Source organism: Pseudophryne corroboree, chromosome 4, assembly GCF_028390025.1.
Source record: "Pseudophryne corroboree isolate aPseCor3 chromosome 4, aPseCor3.hap2, whole genome shotgun sequence".
Classification (NCBI taxonomy): Eukaryota; Metazoa; Chordata; class Amphibia; order Anura; family Myobatrachidae; genus Pseudophryne; species Pseudophryne corroboree.
The window spans coordinates 117,412,612-117,428,813 of NC_086447.1; the positions used below are offsets into that span (position 1 = coordinate 117,412,612).

The 16,202-nt window shown below is 45.5% G+C and overlaps 1 protein-coding gene across 3 annotated transcripts in view; it reads left to right on the forward strand.

Moving 5' to 3' along the window:
• NBAS (NBAS subunit of NRZ tethering complex) overlaps positions 1-16,202 on the forward strand; it is a 1,316,984-nt gene that overhangs the window by 979,167 nt on the left and 321,615 nt on the right. For all 3 annotated transcript variants that reach the window (XM_063915380.1, XM_063915382.1, XM_063915381.1), the window contains one exon: positions 10,300-10,495. In XM_063915380.1, the coding sequence (XP_063771450.1) occupies positions 10,300-10,495 (196 nt within the window). The remainder of the gene's footprint in view (positions 1-10,299; positions 10,496-16,202) is intronic.

The following is a 16,202-nucleotide window of genomic DNA, read 5'->3' on the forward strand; positions in this document are numbered from 1 at the left end:
CCTGCTAGTATACACTAATGCTGGCTATTACAGCTTAATAAACAGAGGTTTGTGGGTGTTACAAATGGTTAACGGTAATGGGATGTAGTCAGGTGACCGGCGGTCTGGATCACGGTGGTCAGCATACCGACGCCGGGATCCTTGCTGGCAGGTGCCCAGGCCTTTTCCCACTCGTGGGTGTCCACGACACCCATACAATGGGAATAAAACCTGTGGTGAGTCCGCAACGTGGTGACGGTATGCAGACCACTGGGATCTCGAACGCCGGTCACCCTACCCAACAGTAATAACTCTCTGTAAACCAATCATTCCACCATAGCGGTCTGTATGAGAATAGCATTCAGCATGCCAACATGGTGGAAACGTCAACAGTGAAAATGCTATAGATAGAATGTGATGGTAGATAAGAACCACTTGGCCCATCTAGTCTGCCAATGTACACACACACGCACGCACGCTAGGGTTAACTTTGTTGGGAGCCAATTAACCTGCCAATATACTTTTGTACTGTGGGAAGAAACTGGAGTACCCAGTGGAAACCCACGCAAGCATGGGGAGAACATACAAACTCCTCACTGTTAGGGCCATGATGGGCACATGGATACATAGATGTGTCCTCATACACTACATGGTGTGAGACACATGGCAGGACAGTGAGGGTTGGCATCCTGTTTTCTTTATATTTTGAATGGTATTCGCTTTGCAGATGCAGGGAGACACCAGTCACGGTGTACTAGAGATGCTGCCACTTGGAATTCGTTTTAGACAAGTACAAAATCACTGCTGAAGCCCAACAGAACTTGGGATAAGAAGAAGCTACGGCCGCTGCATCATAGCCCTTCCCTCACAGATACAGACTCACAGACAGTATCGCACATAAGGTTGATCAGTGCCATCTACTGTAGCAAAGTAGTTTTGTCCCTCCCAGTTGTTTCATTGGTGCAAATAACACTTTGCCACCGCTTGAGCTACAATGAGTGAGGACACATCTATAATGTCAGCATGGTCATTATGTTAACGCTGTGAATTTTGACCATCACAGTGCTGACATTACAGGGTTAGGGTGAGGCAGCGGTTAGGGTTAGACTGCTGTTAAAGTTATGACTGTATCAGTAGAAAGAAGTTATGTTAACATTCCGACTGGCGACACGCACAATTTCTGTGTTATAATCATGTCAATATTTTGATCGTTGACATATAGACCATGTTGACATTATATGAATGTGTCACTAAAGGTTTATTTTTATCCATGCTAGTTATATAGTTTATAGTTTTAAAGCTATAGTTCTTAAATGGCTGAACAGTTTCCTCTGATCTCCTTGTCAATTTCTTTCTGTATGGCAGTTTTACTCCCCTACACTATCAACCCCAATGGGAGGAGCTGTGATGAGTGTTGTGTGGGTGTGGCCAGGGCCATCTGGGCGTGTACTTCCCCTACACTATCAGCCCCAATGGGAGGAGCTGTGACCAGTGCTTTATGGGTGTGGCCAGGGCCATGTGGGCGTTTACACCCACTACACGGTCAGCCCCAGTGGGCGGAGCTGTGACCAGTGCTGTATTGGTGTGGCCAGTGCCATGTTGGCGTTTACCCCCACTACACAGTCAGCCCCAATGGGCGGAGCTGTGACCACTGCTGTGTGGGTGTGGCCAGGGCCATGTACTCCCCCTACACATTCAGCCCCAATGGTAGGAGCTGTGACCATATTGTGTGGGTGTAAGGGGGTGGGTCCTATGCCGTCTACTCCCCCTACACTGTTATCCCCACTGTCTCCCTAAATACATATACATGCACATACAGTTTTAAAAAAATGCAAAACATGTGGAAAAGAAACTAGAAATAGAATTTTAATACTTATGATTTATGGTCAACTGTGTGGCCAGCTAGGCAGCTGGTCATCATCTGTGCTGCCATGATGATGGACCTATTTTTATGTGGGAGCCTGGACTGCAGCTCCATCCAAACCATTTTTAATCTGCCTCTCATCAGCTAGGCGAATGGCGACCTGTCTGGATATTGGCAAGATCCAGCATGTTAAAATTAGGATGGAAACGGTGAATCAAGGATTTCCAACATGATGGATTTCACCAATCTCCCAACCCAGGTATCAGGAGAAGAGTCAGTTGCTCTGATTCTCTCCTAATGAATGTGCTCCTTAAACTTCTGTAGTCTGCATAACCCAAATGATCTTTCTCCTTGATTGCAAGGTTCTGTGAAGAGGCCTCAAGATTGAGATACAGTTGTGTCCTTCCTGATCTTACACGTGATGCGTTTGCATCTCAGTAATGCAATCGGGGTACAAGTGTCCATGAACAGGTGCGTGCGTATGCTCACACCCATGCTTCATATGGATTGAATGGGAAGATTCCAGGTGTGACTATACACAGCCCGGCGTGGCTTATCCTTACTGCAATGCATGCGTACTCATCGCGTGTGAGATCAGGAAGGACACATCTCTATGTTAGTTGGGTGCTGGTAAATATATTGAAAATTACAAATGCCCTGACTTAGTACTTTCTTCTGTCTAATTACACTACTCAGCAGCCATTTTGCATCTGACATGACGATATCAATTTCCATGTAATTTTGTGCCTAAATTCCAAATATGGGCAGTAGGGATCGTGTACTGGTTAGCACTACTGCCTCACAGCACTGAGGTCATGGGTTCAATTCCCACCATGGCCCTAACTGTGTGGAGTTTGTATATTCTCCCTGTACTTGCGTGGGTTTCCTTCCACAAGCCAAAAACATACAGGTAGGTTAATTGGGTCCCAACAAAATTGAATGTAGTATGAATGTGTGTGTGTGTGTGTGTGTGTGTGTGTGTGTGTGTGTGTGTGTGTGTGTGTACATATTGTAGGGAATATAGATTGTAAGCTCCACTGGGGCGGGGACTGATGTGAATGGCCAAATATTCTCTGTAAAGCGCTGCGGAATATGTGTGTGCTATATAAATAACTGGTAATAAATAAATACACCATCAGAAATTTGTTATCACGTACGGTTTTTGAGATATTTTGAAATATTTTAATACACTATATCCATAGTCACTATACTGGGTTCAGTATGACATCCCGGTGATCAGGATGGCGGCGGTCACATGACTGACAGGGACATCCCAACATTGGAGGGGGTAAGTATTTTTTATCCTCTGGGGGTGGTGGCTACGGCTACCCCCCCTCACACAGGGCAGGGCGTAGTACACCTCTGAACACACTGGCGATCCACTAACGAGGAATATCAAGGCATCTATTCGTATATATAACAGAGGCTACCAAGGGAAGAGGTTAATGTAAATATTCTCTGCTGCTAATCACCTGACTGCATATTGGGAAGGAGCTTGGATTGTTTATTGGCTGCAGTCACTGTGTGTAATGCTTTGCTAGCAATGTATTACATTCCAGCAGCCATGTTGTACAGTCACCCTGTCCGCAGACCTGAGGGACATTCATTATGTATTATGCAGTGACAATTAAGTTACTGTTTAGCGGATTGGTTTGATATTATATAAAGAATTACGCAGCAGTTTACGGATGCAGATTCATATCCCTTGTAAAGGTCACTACTGTGGCCGTATATAAATAATGTGTAAGAATAACCTAGATTAGCTGTGAGGGCGTAATGAATTAATGATGACTGTAAGATCTATCATTGCTTGAGTGCTTTTATTTCCGCATGTGTCACATTATGTTAAATATAGGGATATTACTTTCTGTGGCTGTGTCTGTAGGCTACATAAATGTATCATCCTGTAAGATTAAATCGAATTAGGATAATGTGCCATTTGAATAACATCCTTGTTTGTCTCCGTTCCTCCCGGACCATAGTGAGACAAGAGTAATACCTAGGCCGAGGCAGTTATCAAATGCAGAAGATGCTTTATACAATGTCAAGTGATCTTTCCATTTCCACTTCCCTTATATCAATATAATACATCTATGGTATAAGTGTTATATTAGGTGACCTCTATAAATTGCTAGTGTTTGCCTCGTAAATCGCCTAACATAAATCCCATACAGTATTCTCCTTCTAGAGACCTCCTATCAGTCTTATTTCTCTTATGGTACAGTGGTTCGGTGTAGATCTGATGCCATAGTGGGTGAGGCATGACATCATTGAGGAGCGTGGCAGGGGTCCAGAAGGTCTAAAAGTATGTTCAGGAGAAGGCAGAGGGGAATCCATTACAAAACTCTAATTCCACTCTTCATCTGTCTAGTGAGAGACCACAGACCTGAGTGTAGGATATTTAGCCCACTGGACGGGACGGGTGTGGTATGGAAGGCGGACCACACTTAGGTCGACAGGGTCTCTGGGTTGACATGGTCTAGGTCGACAGGTCAAAAAGTCGACATAAGTTGTTGTTTTTTTTATGTTGGTATCGTTTTCGCTGTACAGTGACCGGAACCCCAATTAGTGCACCGTTCCCCCTCGCATGGCACGCTTCGCTCGTCATACTTCAGGCAAGGTGCCTCGCTGCGCTGTGACCATGACTATGGGCCTCATTCAGGGATGGCAGTCATTAGGTCGACCTGATCACTAGGTCGACATGGTCATTAGGTCGACATGTCGACCTTATGAACCACACCCTTCATTCAGATGTGGTTGGAGTGGGTGTCACTTCCTTGGAAGCAGCAGGGATAGCGGTGTATGGTGATGTAGCAGGAGGTGTCTCTTACAAGCAGATGCCTCCTGCAGCAGTAGTGATCTGACCTGCATCCTAGGACGCAGCATCAGATCACTGCGACACCATTGGGCGGCTTGCCTGGCAAATAGGATGGCTTGCGGCACCCATGGTGCCTTGCAAGCTAGCTGCTGCGTTGGCAGGAAATCTTTTAGTAAATTTAGGAATTGTATGTATGTTTCTTTCTATTTACCACCACAACCTAAGGATTAGAGCATATTTATTTATATATATTTCTGCTGCGGGGTACACTGGGCTCCACAGGGAATGACATTGGGGTGTAGAGTAGGATCTTGATCCGAGGCACCAACAGGCTCAAAGCTTTGACCTTCTTCCCAGAATGCATAGCGCCGCCTCCTCTATAACCCCACCTCCGTGCACAGGAACTCAGTTTTGTAGTTGGGTGCCATGCAGTAAGCTGGCATACAACAGGGGGGCTGCTCCTGCAGCCCTGAGAAGAAGCATTTAAAGAAAAATGAAGACTTCAAGGGCTGCAGCAGAGACACGGACTGTGTTAGATGTCAGTCAGACATCTCCTGCTGCAGCTCCATCACCTCCCTCAGCGGCGCTGTACACTCCTGCGCCCTGGTTGCCGGGTACCTACAGCGGAGGCCCCGGTTTTCGTCCAATTAGTCACGCACACGACCGCTGTTCTCTTGGATTGCGTGGCCGCACTCAGGGAGGAGGTAAGTGGGTCCCCCCGGAGGGACCCGCTGTAAATCGCGATCCCACGCGGCTGGTGGGAGGCGGGCCACGCGCGCTGGCGTGGACACTGTGGTAGTACAGGGCCCCCACTAGACCACCAGGGCAAGGGCACAGGTCTGTTTTCTCTCATAAACATTTATATAAGCCCACAGTACCCGGTGGTGAAGTCCAGCAGGGGGATAAGGCTTTGACCTGTAGCCCCTCCCCCAGCCCAAGGGCGCCATTTAGAGTTAATGTTCCCTCTCCCTCACTCCCTGTCAGCGTTTGGACGCCATTAGGACAAGCTGAGCTGATCCTGGGACTGTTTGGGCAAATCCTCCTCTGTAAAGCCGCCTGCCTGTCAGCGGTGTGCATTTTACAGGACACTTAAGTATTCTACATGTCTGCTGACAGTGTTAGTTAAGAAAGAGTGCATTTAGTCAGGGTTATATAGTACAAGTACCCTGTGATATACATCCAGTCTTTACTGTGCATTGTTATATCTATTGAGTGTATAGCTATACATAGTACTACTCTGTATTGCTAGTCCAGTGCAGTTTTATTGCATGTCATAATTTCTGCATTGTACAATGTGACTGTGTGTGTGTGTGTGCATATAGCTGCTGTGTGACTTCCATTTTGTGTATCTCACTCAGATTGCTATCCCTACAGTATATTCTATAACCTGAGGGGGCTAAGTGCGTCAGGTTTATCATTTAATATAGGTAGTTCACAGGATATACTCAGTGTGTATTTTTCTCTGTGATTTTTGTGCTGCTGATATTGTACTGTGTTGCCTTGCATTGAGCTTTCGGATATGTCAGCTACAAAGGGCAACGGTGCTGGGGCTGATCCCACATTGCGTGGTGGTGACGCTGCAGACACATTTGAGGAAAACATAGCAGCTGAGGGTTCACGTTCTGGGGGATCCTTACCCCCAAGTGGGACTGTAGCAACGGGGGTTCAAAATGACCCACCTTGGGCTACCTTCTCCACGCTTTTGAATACGCTGGTAACTAGACTAACGCCCCATATGGGACCTCCTGTGCCGGTACAACAGCTTATGGTCCCCACGGATAACCCGCATTTGGGCAGATCAACTGTCCGCTCAGTTACAGCAATTGAACCAATCACTGACTACTCAGAAGTCTAACCCTCGCCCCCCTAAGACCAAGGGGTCCTCTAAGCGGGCCATTACTTCCTAACAATCGACCAACGTCCCAGACACCTCGTCTGATGAGGATGGCGTTTATACTGACCCCACAGATTCTGTTCCCGACGCTTTTGATGGGGAAGCTGTTTCACAGGTGGATGTTCCTGACTTGTTGGAGGCTACCAGGCTCATTCTTCAAATTACTGATGACCCGAAGCTTGATGCTGCCCCTAAGAAACCGGACAGGTTTAAACGTCAGAAAGTTGTTAAACAAGTTTTACCTCATTCTGACCATTTAGTTGACATACGTCAGGAGTCCTGTGAAAATCCAGGAAAGAAATTCACTCCTCATAAGAAGATGCTGGCTCACTACCCCCTAACAGCGGAGCTAAGTAAAAATTGGGAAACACCCCCGCCAGTGGATTCGCAGGTGGCGTGGCTGGTGGTATTCTCAGCTCTGCCTGTAACTACCGTCACATCTCTGAAAGAACCGATGGATAAGCGTGTGGAGGGTTGTTTAAAGGCAATTTACACCCTAACTGGTGCTGTGCATAGGCCCACCATTGCAGCGACATGGGCTGCGGAGGCTGTTGAAGCGTGGGCTCAGGAGCTGGAGGCGGAGTTGCCTTCCAACGCTTCTGATCATGCTAGACAATGTCTGTCATATATTGTCACAGCGTCTCATTATATTAAGGAGGCGGCTTCTGATGCCAGTATTCTGGTATGGCATTAGCCGCTGACACTTTATCCTGTCGTGAGAATGTGGTGTATGAGGCTACTAACAGTTGTCGTCTCTTTTGCCTGCTACTTCATTGGACTGGTTAACTAAAACTGAGCACCTGTGCACGGAGGCGGGGTTATAGAAGAGGTGGCGCTATGCATTCTGAGAATAGGGTCAAAGCTTTGAGTCTGTAGATGCCTCGGATCAAGATCCTACTCTACACCCCAATGTCATTCCCTGTGGAGCCCAGTGTACCTCACAGAAAGAGATTTAACAACGGTAAGTTCTTACCATAAATCTCGTTTTATATATATATATATATATATAGAGAGAGAGAACTGTAGCTCGGCACTCAATACCTCTCACCAGTATGCCCGGGTGCCCTCCTGTGACCCAATGGTCTATGTAGCTAACAAGGTGCAGCGGCACTCATTCAGGACTTAGCGAATGAAATTACGACTCCACAGCAGCTTGTCTGTGGAGTCGTAATGTCATTCGCTAAATCCTGAGTGAGTGCCGCCGCACCTTGTTTGCTATATATATATATATCGTATGTGTGTGTGTGTGTGTGTGTGTGTGTGTGTGTGTGTGATGTATGTTTGTTTATGCCATTAATGGTTATTTTAGAATAGAGAAAGTAAAAGTTATGTTTTAATTAACTTTAATATTGATTATTTATATAAAAGTGTGCTCCACAAAGGGGTTTCTGTCTTCTTAGGATCTTCCTTGGGATCTTTATCTGTCTTGAGTATTTGGCAGGAAATCTCCATGCAGCCACGGAGATCCCTGGCCTCTTCCCTCCCCCTAAATGGCAACGACATGCCTACGTTTTCCCAAATGGAGACTGTTGCCGCAAGCCTCCCCGTCTGCAAAATGGGCTCCGAGTCACTGACAGTCTGATGCCGGAGTGTGTGCTACGTAGCAGGACCTGTTCATGCATGCACAGAATGGGTCCTGCACAACAAACATCTGATTCTCCCCTTATGAGCACTAGGTGGTGTTTTGCGCACGCGCAGTAGTGAAAATGGCAGCTGCACCATTTTTCTGGAGCCCTGTGCACATCTTTCTAAATTTAGCACATCTATGATCAGTCTTCAGACAAAAGCACATCTTTCTAAATTTAGCACATCTATGATCAGTCTTCCAGTACAAAAGCATCGCACAGCGGCGATGCTTTTGTACTGGAAGAGTAGCTCCCTATAAGTGCAGCTCCTGCGCGCTGGCAGGTAGCTACTCATCGCTGCCCAGGTCGCAGTGGCTGCGTGTGATGTCACGCAGCCGCTGCGGCTTGCCCCCCCAACGGTCTGGGCACGCCTGCAACACGCACAGCAGCGATCAGGTCTGAATTAGCCCCAGGGTCACTGCCACTGCCTGCTAGAGAAGAAGGGGCCCGGACAGAGACTGCACATGGGCCTCAATTTCTCTTAATATGACCCCGGGTTGAATATACTAGTTTGACATTCACAATGTTGACATGAAAAAGGTGTCTGAAGATGCATCTAAATGCCAACAGTGAACATTTGACATTAACGCTAATCCTTAACTATTCATATGTTGACATTCTTTCATTGTCAACATTATGAATATCAACAATGTTGTGTGTCCTCTATCATGTCCTCTGTCATGTAGTATTAAAATATAAGGGGATTAAGTAGATAAAGGTACAGGAAAGAAAATAAGTGTAAAGGTGCATACACACTAGGCGACATTGTAAACAATATTGCTCATTTTTACTCTCCTGAGAGATATTGTTTACACTCTCACCACACCACTGTTTATTTCTCAGTGGAATCGTGAGATTTGTCAACAAATTTTCAAAAATAACCATTATGTTAGAGTTTAGAATAGAAGAGAAAAAGGGGGGAGATAAAAGAAGAAAAGAGAGAAAAAAATATGAATGGAAGAGAATAAATAGGGACAAACTATGGGAAAGGAGATCATAGAATGTGATTGCAGATAAGAACCACTTGGCCCATCTAGTCTACCAGGGTACGGGTCATTGGGTCGACTCAACTTAGGTCGACAGTCATTAGGGCGACCACTGAAGGTCGACATGGGCATTAGAATTACATGAACAATAGGTCGACATGTACTAGGTCGAAAGGCAAAAAAGTTGACATGAGTTTTTTCCCTTTTTTGGTGTTGTTTTCTTTGTAAAGTGACAGGGAACCCCAAATAGTGCACCGTGTCCCCTCGCATGGCTCGCAAAGGTGCCTCGCTCCGCTACCGCTTCACTCGGCACAGGTTACCGTTCCAGTCGTAGTCCACGTGGATCGTCAAGTATGGAAAAATATTTTTTTTTTCAAAAACTCATGTCGACCTTTTGACCTGTCGGCCTAGTACATGTCGACCTAATGACCATGCTGCCCTATTGACCATGTCAACCTAATGCATGTCGACTTTCAGTGGTCAACCTAATGACTGTCGACCTAAGCTGTGTCAGCCTAACGACCGTATCCCGTCTACCAGTATATTTTTTGGAGTGTGGGACGAAACCGGAGTACCTGGAGGAAACCCATGCAAGCACAGGGAGAATATACAAATTCCACACAATATACAAATTCCACACAGTTAGGGCCGTGAAATTAAATACAGAGATACTGTAGACACAATAAAATAAATATCAACACAACGACTTCAAAAAGGTAATCCTAAATAATAAAAGGCTAATGCTGCCCCTTGACTCTTTGGGGGGAATTTAAGCATTTTGTGCGCTGTCATCCACTAGATGGCGCCCGACGAAGCAGTTCATGTGTACAGCCACCGGCACTGACATTACTGTTTTGTTGTTCCATCATTTTGACGGTCTGGTAACTAGTAACAGATATATTAGTCAAGAGCACTGAAATAGTTCTCAGGGACTGGGAATAGAACCTAAAGGGAAGGTATCCTACTGTATTTACTTCTCTGACCTCATTTCCTTTCACACTCCCACCCGCCTATTGTAGCACCATATACATAAAGGATAGTAATTACAAAACTCCAAGCCCATGGTGCAGGAATTCCTAGTTACACCTGATTGAAGAGGATTTATCTTCTTACTCTGCCTCTTTCCATTACAGAGAGAAGCTGGTCTCTTCTGATGACCTACTGGAGTGGCTACGGCCGTTTTGTGGTAATGACTCGCTGCCAGTGAGGCCCAGAATCGACGTTCTGCAGATAATGGAGCAGGCCTTTAACCTGAGCGATGAAGACAACAAGCTTCTGGTGTTTTTCAGGACGCAGGCTGTTCTGAAGGCATCCTGGCCACACAAAGAGGTAATATCTGCTTTTCAGTTACTATTTCATTTCTGATTACATTTCTGTATTAGAGCCAGCCACCAGCTATTTAAATAAGCCATAACTTCTGCACAGCCTTTCATATCAAAGTTAATTTCCATAACATGCAGGTAATATTCAAAGTGCCCAGAATCTGATTGGTTGCTAGGGCCAACACCACAGTTTTCCTCTGCATTCGTATTAATAAATGACTCCAGTTGTGTTACACACATAATAGAATTAGCTGATGAAGCGAAACCAGGACGCAGAAATGTAATTATATCTATGCCGGCAAACTAAAGGAACTTTTGTGACTCATGACTTAATTCCAAGTCAGTTCATCGACTTCATCCTCATGAATATTTCTTACGCTCACAGGATCGCCATCTCCACGGTTCGATAGCAATGCAGGTACAGCGCACCTCAATCACACACTATGGGCTATATTTACTAAGATGGGAGTTCTATTTAAGATGGGATGTTGCCTATAGCAACCAATCAGATTCCAGGTATTATCTTCTAGAAGGTGCTAGATAAATGAGAAGTAGAATCTGATTGGTTGCTATGGGCAACATCCCTTCTTAAATAGAACTCCCATCTTAGTAAATTTAACTTGATTTTCTATCTTGTTATTTTGGAGCTATAGATCACACGCTTCATACAGTATTAACATGGAGTGCTGGTTCACATCATCAATTTCAGGTCCATCAGGAGCTCAAAAAGGCCATTACACCACATGCTTTAGAATTTTGAAACTATTTATTTAGGCAACATCAAAAGCCAAACTGTCCTGTCAAATCTGAGTAAACTACTCATCATTGGTAGTTCCTATGGGCGCATAGAAGGTGGCATACAAGAGGCCCAGCCCCGAGACCGTTTTGATGTTCGATCTCCTTTCTCAAGGGTCTGTCTGTATTATTTACAGAAGTGAATTGTGTTAGATTTGCACTAGAGATTGCCATAGGAAAATTGCATGTATGTTTAAATGGTATTTGATTTCTGCAACAAGTTGCAAGATTGTTTCATTAAAAATGCTTTTTGAGTATATATATGTTTTATGTTTGCACGTCCTGATGAAAAGGCCCTGCATGACCTTGAAACATTGAGTATGCACCTGTACTGTTAAATACACCTTTTATGCCAAAATCGTGGAGTGCTGTCTGCTTCTTTCTCCAAGGGCTTTCTAGCTCCACACTAGAGAGAACATGTCTTTTTGCACTAAGCTGACTGCATCTTTTGCCCCTTCCCACCTAAAATAAAATCATTGCAGTCAGTGACATCACTACAATATGTAACTGTGGATGTGCAAGATTTGACAGCGTGCCTTCTGTGATCTTGCTGTAGCATGACTGCTTAGCATAGCCTGGTAGTAGCATGTCTTACAAATAAACATTGGCCCCCAGGAGTGCTGCTTGAAATGACCAATTAGTGGTCTAGCGGTAGCATGACTGCTTAGCATACCCATGAACCTGGGTTCAATTCCCGTAAATGGCAGATGTTTATTTTTTTCCTATAAAACAATTTAGAATTCTGCTGCTATCAATATTATACTGTATATATATATATATATATATATATATATATATTTATTTATATATATATATTTTAAGGCTTATTTTACTACCCACAGAAAAAAGTCTGTCTGCTCCTACGAAGGTATGTCTTAGGACAGTCTTTTGCACACCAGCAGTGACATAGTGATGTCACTGATTGCAATGATTTTGTTACTGTGCTGTTACTGTGTATAGTAGTTGTTCACTGTCATTTTCAGTTGGGCAACAGACACACAGTCAGCTTAATGCAAAAATACAGTTTTTTGTGCTGATACCTGGAGTCACTGTAAGTGAACTCAAGAGCACCAGCTATATATTGTATAAACAGCAGTACCTGCTCGTTTGCTTGCGTCAATAGATGCACTCTCAGCTATTCATAGAAGCAGTTCTTTTTATGTCATGACAGATGAACCTGGAGCCCACCGTTTATTTGTGTGGCGTGTTACAGTATCACTGCGTTTCTGCCACACATCACTGCTGAAATTGCAAAGGCATGCAATGGGAATAAAAAAGCATCTTAAAAAAAGTAGTTCTAAATCTGTAAGCATCATTTGACGTTACATTGGAGACCACGCATGCGCAATGGTGGTTTTCAAAAGCAACACCTGGGAGTATATTCAATAAGAGTTGGAAACTGCCGTCTTGTCGGAAAGACAGCAGTTTCCGACTGATTTAGGACGGAAGGGGTTCCGACCTATTCAATAGGGGCTGTTTTTTTCCGACAAGTCGGGAATTCCCGACTTGTTGGAAAACACGTGGATCGGCGGAATAGCCGCCGATCCGCTTGCATCTGTCGAAAACAGTGCCTAATCCCACAGGTTTTGGTCCCGTTTCCGACAATCTCAATCCAACTTTAAAAAAAGTCGCATTGAGAAGATCAGATGGGGGAGCGGGGCGAGGGAGTCAGAGAGAGTGCTTACCGGCGGGCAAATGCAGCCGTGGTCGGTGGAAGACATGGCTCCTCTCTGACGGGCGTCCCCTCGGCCAGACTCCTCTGTCCTGGCAGGACTACACAGCTCCCCAAGCGGCTCCACGGCAGCGCTCCCTGGTTACAGCTCCACTGTGTCACGGCAGCGCTGCCCGGCTACACAGCTCCTCAGGTGGCTCCACGGTTCCACGGCAGCACTGCCCAGCTACACGACTCCCCAGGCGGCTCCACAGATCCATGGTCCCACAGCAGCGCTGCCCGGCTACACGGCTCCCCGGTTACACAGGCGGCTATATGGCTGAGTGCGGCTCCCTCCAGCAGCTCCCTGTGAACACACAGAGTACTGCTGACAGCAGCATCACGGATGCCGGCCAAATCCGACAGTCGGATTAGGCTCATATCCGACAGTCGGATTTGGCCACTCAGTTGAATAGGGCTTGTCGGAATGGATCCGACAGCAATTGAATATACCCCCTGGTGGACGAACATGAGTATTGCACTCGCCGGATACTTAATTCTTTACAAGAATGCATGCACCACCCTGCGACTGTAGACTCTGCCCTGCAGCCAAGTGCAGACATATGTAATGCGACTAGTTTTTCCAACTAAACGCCATACGATGGTAAGATGAGATGTGGCTACATCTGTGAGTGTGTGCGTGTATATATATATATGTGTGTGTGTGTGTATATGTACACACACATCTTTGAGTCTCAGGGAGTTCACCATGGCTCCTGGGAAAATGAGACCACTCTCGCAGAAACTATCCCCCACTCACACACTTTTGCAATTGCAAATACTGTAGCTGTGAATTACTTTATCCTGTTATTGATGCTGCAAATCGTGGAATTTGCTGATAGATACAGTATACAGTAGATATGCAAAAGTTCTGTTATGCATATACTGTATGGTTCTTGACCATTTATTCAGATTGTACTGGGGAACATAAAATAACTATTATTATTAAAGTACTGTATGCATTGAGCTGCTCTTATTAGAACAAGCTTTTAACTCTCAATTGTTTAGGGACTGTTCTGAGTAGTAAATGGCTTGGCTTCTGATTTTGTAATCTTGCGTTTTAAGTTACTAGAGTACTTCTGTGTATTTGTACTAGTTCTATAATTAAGGACTGGAAGGGACATTTTCAGTTTTTAGCCTTCACCTAAATTGTAGGCTGCATTAAATTACCTGAATTTCACACAAGAGAGAGAATCATTTATGTGAAACGTTTGTGTCGCAGTATCTGCAAAGTCTTTTGCCTCAGAGATACAAAGATTGATATAAATAACAGTTTTGGAGACAGTTTGGCTTATTACTTTTATTATGTTTTTCTGCTCTTGGTATTTAAACTGAGTCCGGAGGACATATTTACTGTTCCATATTATTAGACGAACCTAACCTACAAATTTGTCTACAGGTATCTTATGTTACCACCAACAAAGCAATGTATTATTTAATCCAGTAAGGTACAGACTCATAGAATAGGATTATTCTGATTTTTGTAACTATACAACTAGCAGCCGTCCGGCCTCAGCAGTAAAGCTGGAACCTGAAAGATTGTCAGAGTTTAATGATGAACACTTTTTTCCCTAAATTTCTGACACACATTCTCATGGGCAGGTCAAGAACAAAATAGCATGGGGGGGGGGGGGTTGGGGGCGCACCATGACAGGTGAAGAAAGGGGTAGGGAGTTTTGTGCACGCTCCTAGAAAATTGGATGTGGCTTTCTAACAAGGGCGTGGCCTTACAACAAGGGGCGTGGCCTTAAATGGAATGTCATAATTGTATGATGGGGAGGGGGCGACAGGAGAGAGTGGGTGATGGGGAGATAGTGATGCAGGGGAGAAGCAGTGGGTGTCACATGATATTAATTAGTTCAGTCTTGTGAAGCGGTTTTGTTACATCACATTGCGATTAAGACACACACTCAAGCAAAACAGGACTCAAAAAAGTCTCTTGGGACATGTGTCAATGAGACCAGGACCCGTGAGACTCTGCTAGCGTCAGGCGTCTTATTTGCATCTTTTTAGCTGCATTGCATTACGACTAAGATGCATTTTCAGCAAAGAAGGCACTCACCGTTAGACATGTGCGGGAGCTGGTGGCTCACTCGCACTGCGTGGCATAATGAGATTAGATGTATGAGGACACATCTGTAGTGCAATATGGTGTATCTATAATAGGTGCAAAGTGTGGGGTGCACACGGGCCCCTGGGTCCAGAGGGGCACACACATCGCACACCCTGCACCCATTTCCTTATACTCACCTCTCTGTCGGCCCAGCGCTAGCTGCATGGCATCAAAAATCACTCAGAAAATGTCTGCTGCTGCTATTTTCTGGTGGCTTGTGCAATAGAGCTGCCCCCGGAAACGCAGTGCGGGCGCCTTCTTCCCAGGGACCTGCACATGCACAGTACACTGTGGCACAATACCAGAGTCTACTGCGCCGCCGGAGAGGAGGGGCCCAAACGGAGCCTGCACTCAGGCCCCCTCCTCTCCTAAACTGCCTCTGTTGAGAACATAACACCCTATAGTGTCTAATATAAAATAAATGTGTGCGTGTTTCCACCATTTAGACCAATGTAGTGATGTCTAGGGTAGTGTGCAGATGTCCTATGTAATTTATGGGGTGTAGTATGGTATGCCGGCGGCCGGGCTCCCAGCAACCAGTATACCGGCGCCGGAATCCCGGCCACCGGCATACCCACAGCTGGCGAGCGCAAATGAGCCCCTTGCGGACTCGCTGCGCTCGCCATGCTGCGGTCACGCTACGCACGCTATCTATTCTCCCTCCAGGGGGGTCGTGAACCCCCGAGAGGGAGAAGAACTGGCGGTATGCTGGCGGCTGGGATTCCGGCGCCGGTATGCTGGTCGCCGGGAGCCCGACCGCTGACAAAGTGAAGACCACCCCTATTTATGCTGGCTAGAATCCAGCTGTAATGATGCCTTCAGTAAGTTTATATATATATTCCCATTGCTTTCTATATTCCCATTGCTCTCTATATTTCCCATTGCTCTATACATTCCCATTGCTCTCTATATTTCCCATTGCTCTCTATATTTCCCATTGCTCTATATATTCTCGTTGCTCTATATATTCCTGTTGCTCTATATATTTGCGTTGCTACAGTATTGCGCATAATGCCTTGTGTTGGGTTTTCCGTCCCAGCACTTTCAGCCCAACTCCTACACTTTGTATTGATATCAGTACATATATTTTCCTGC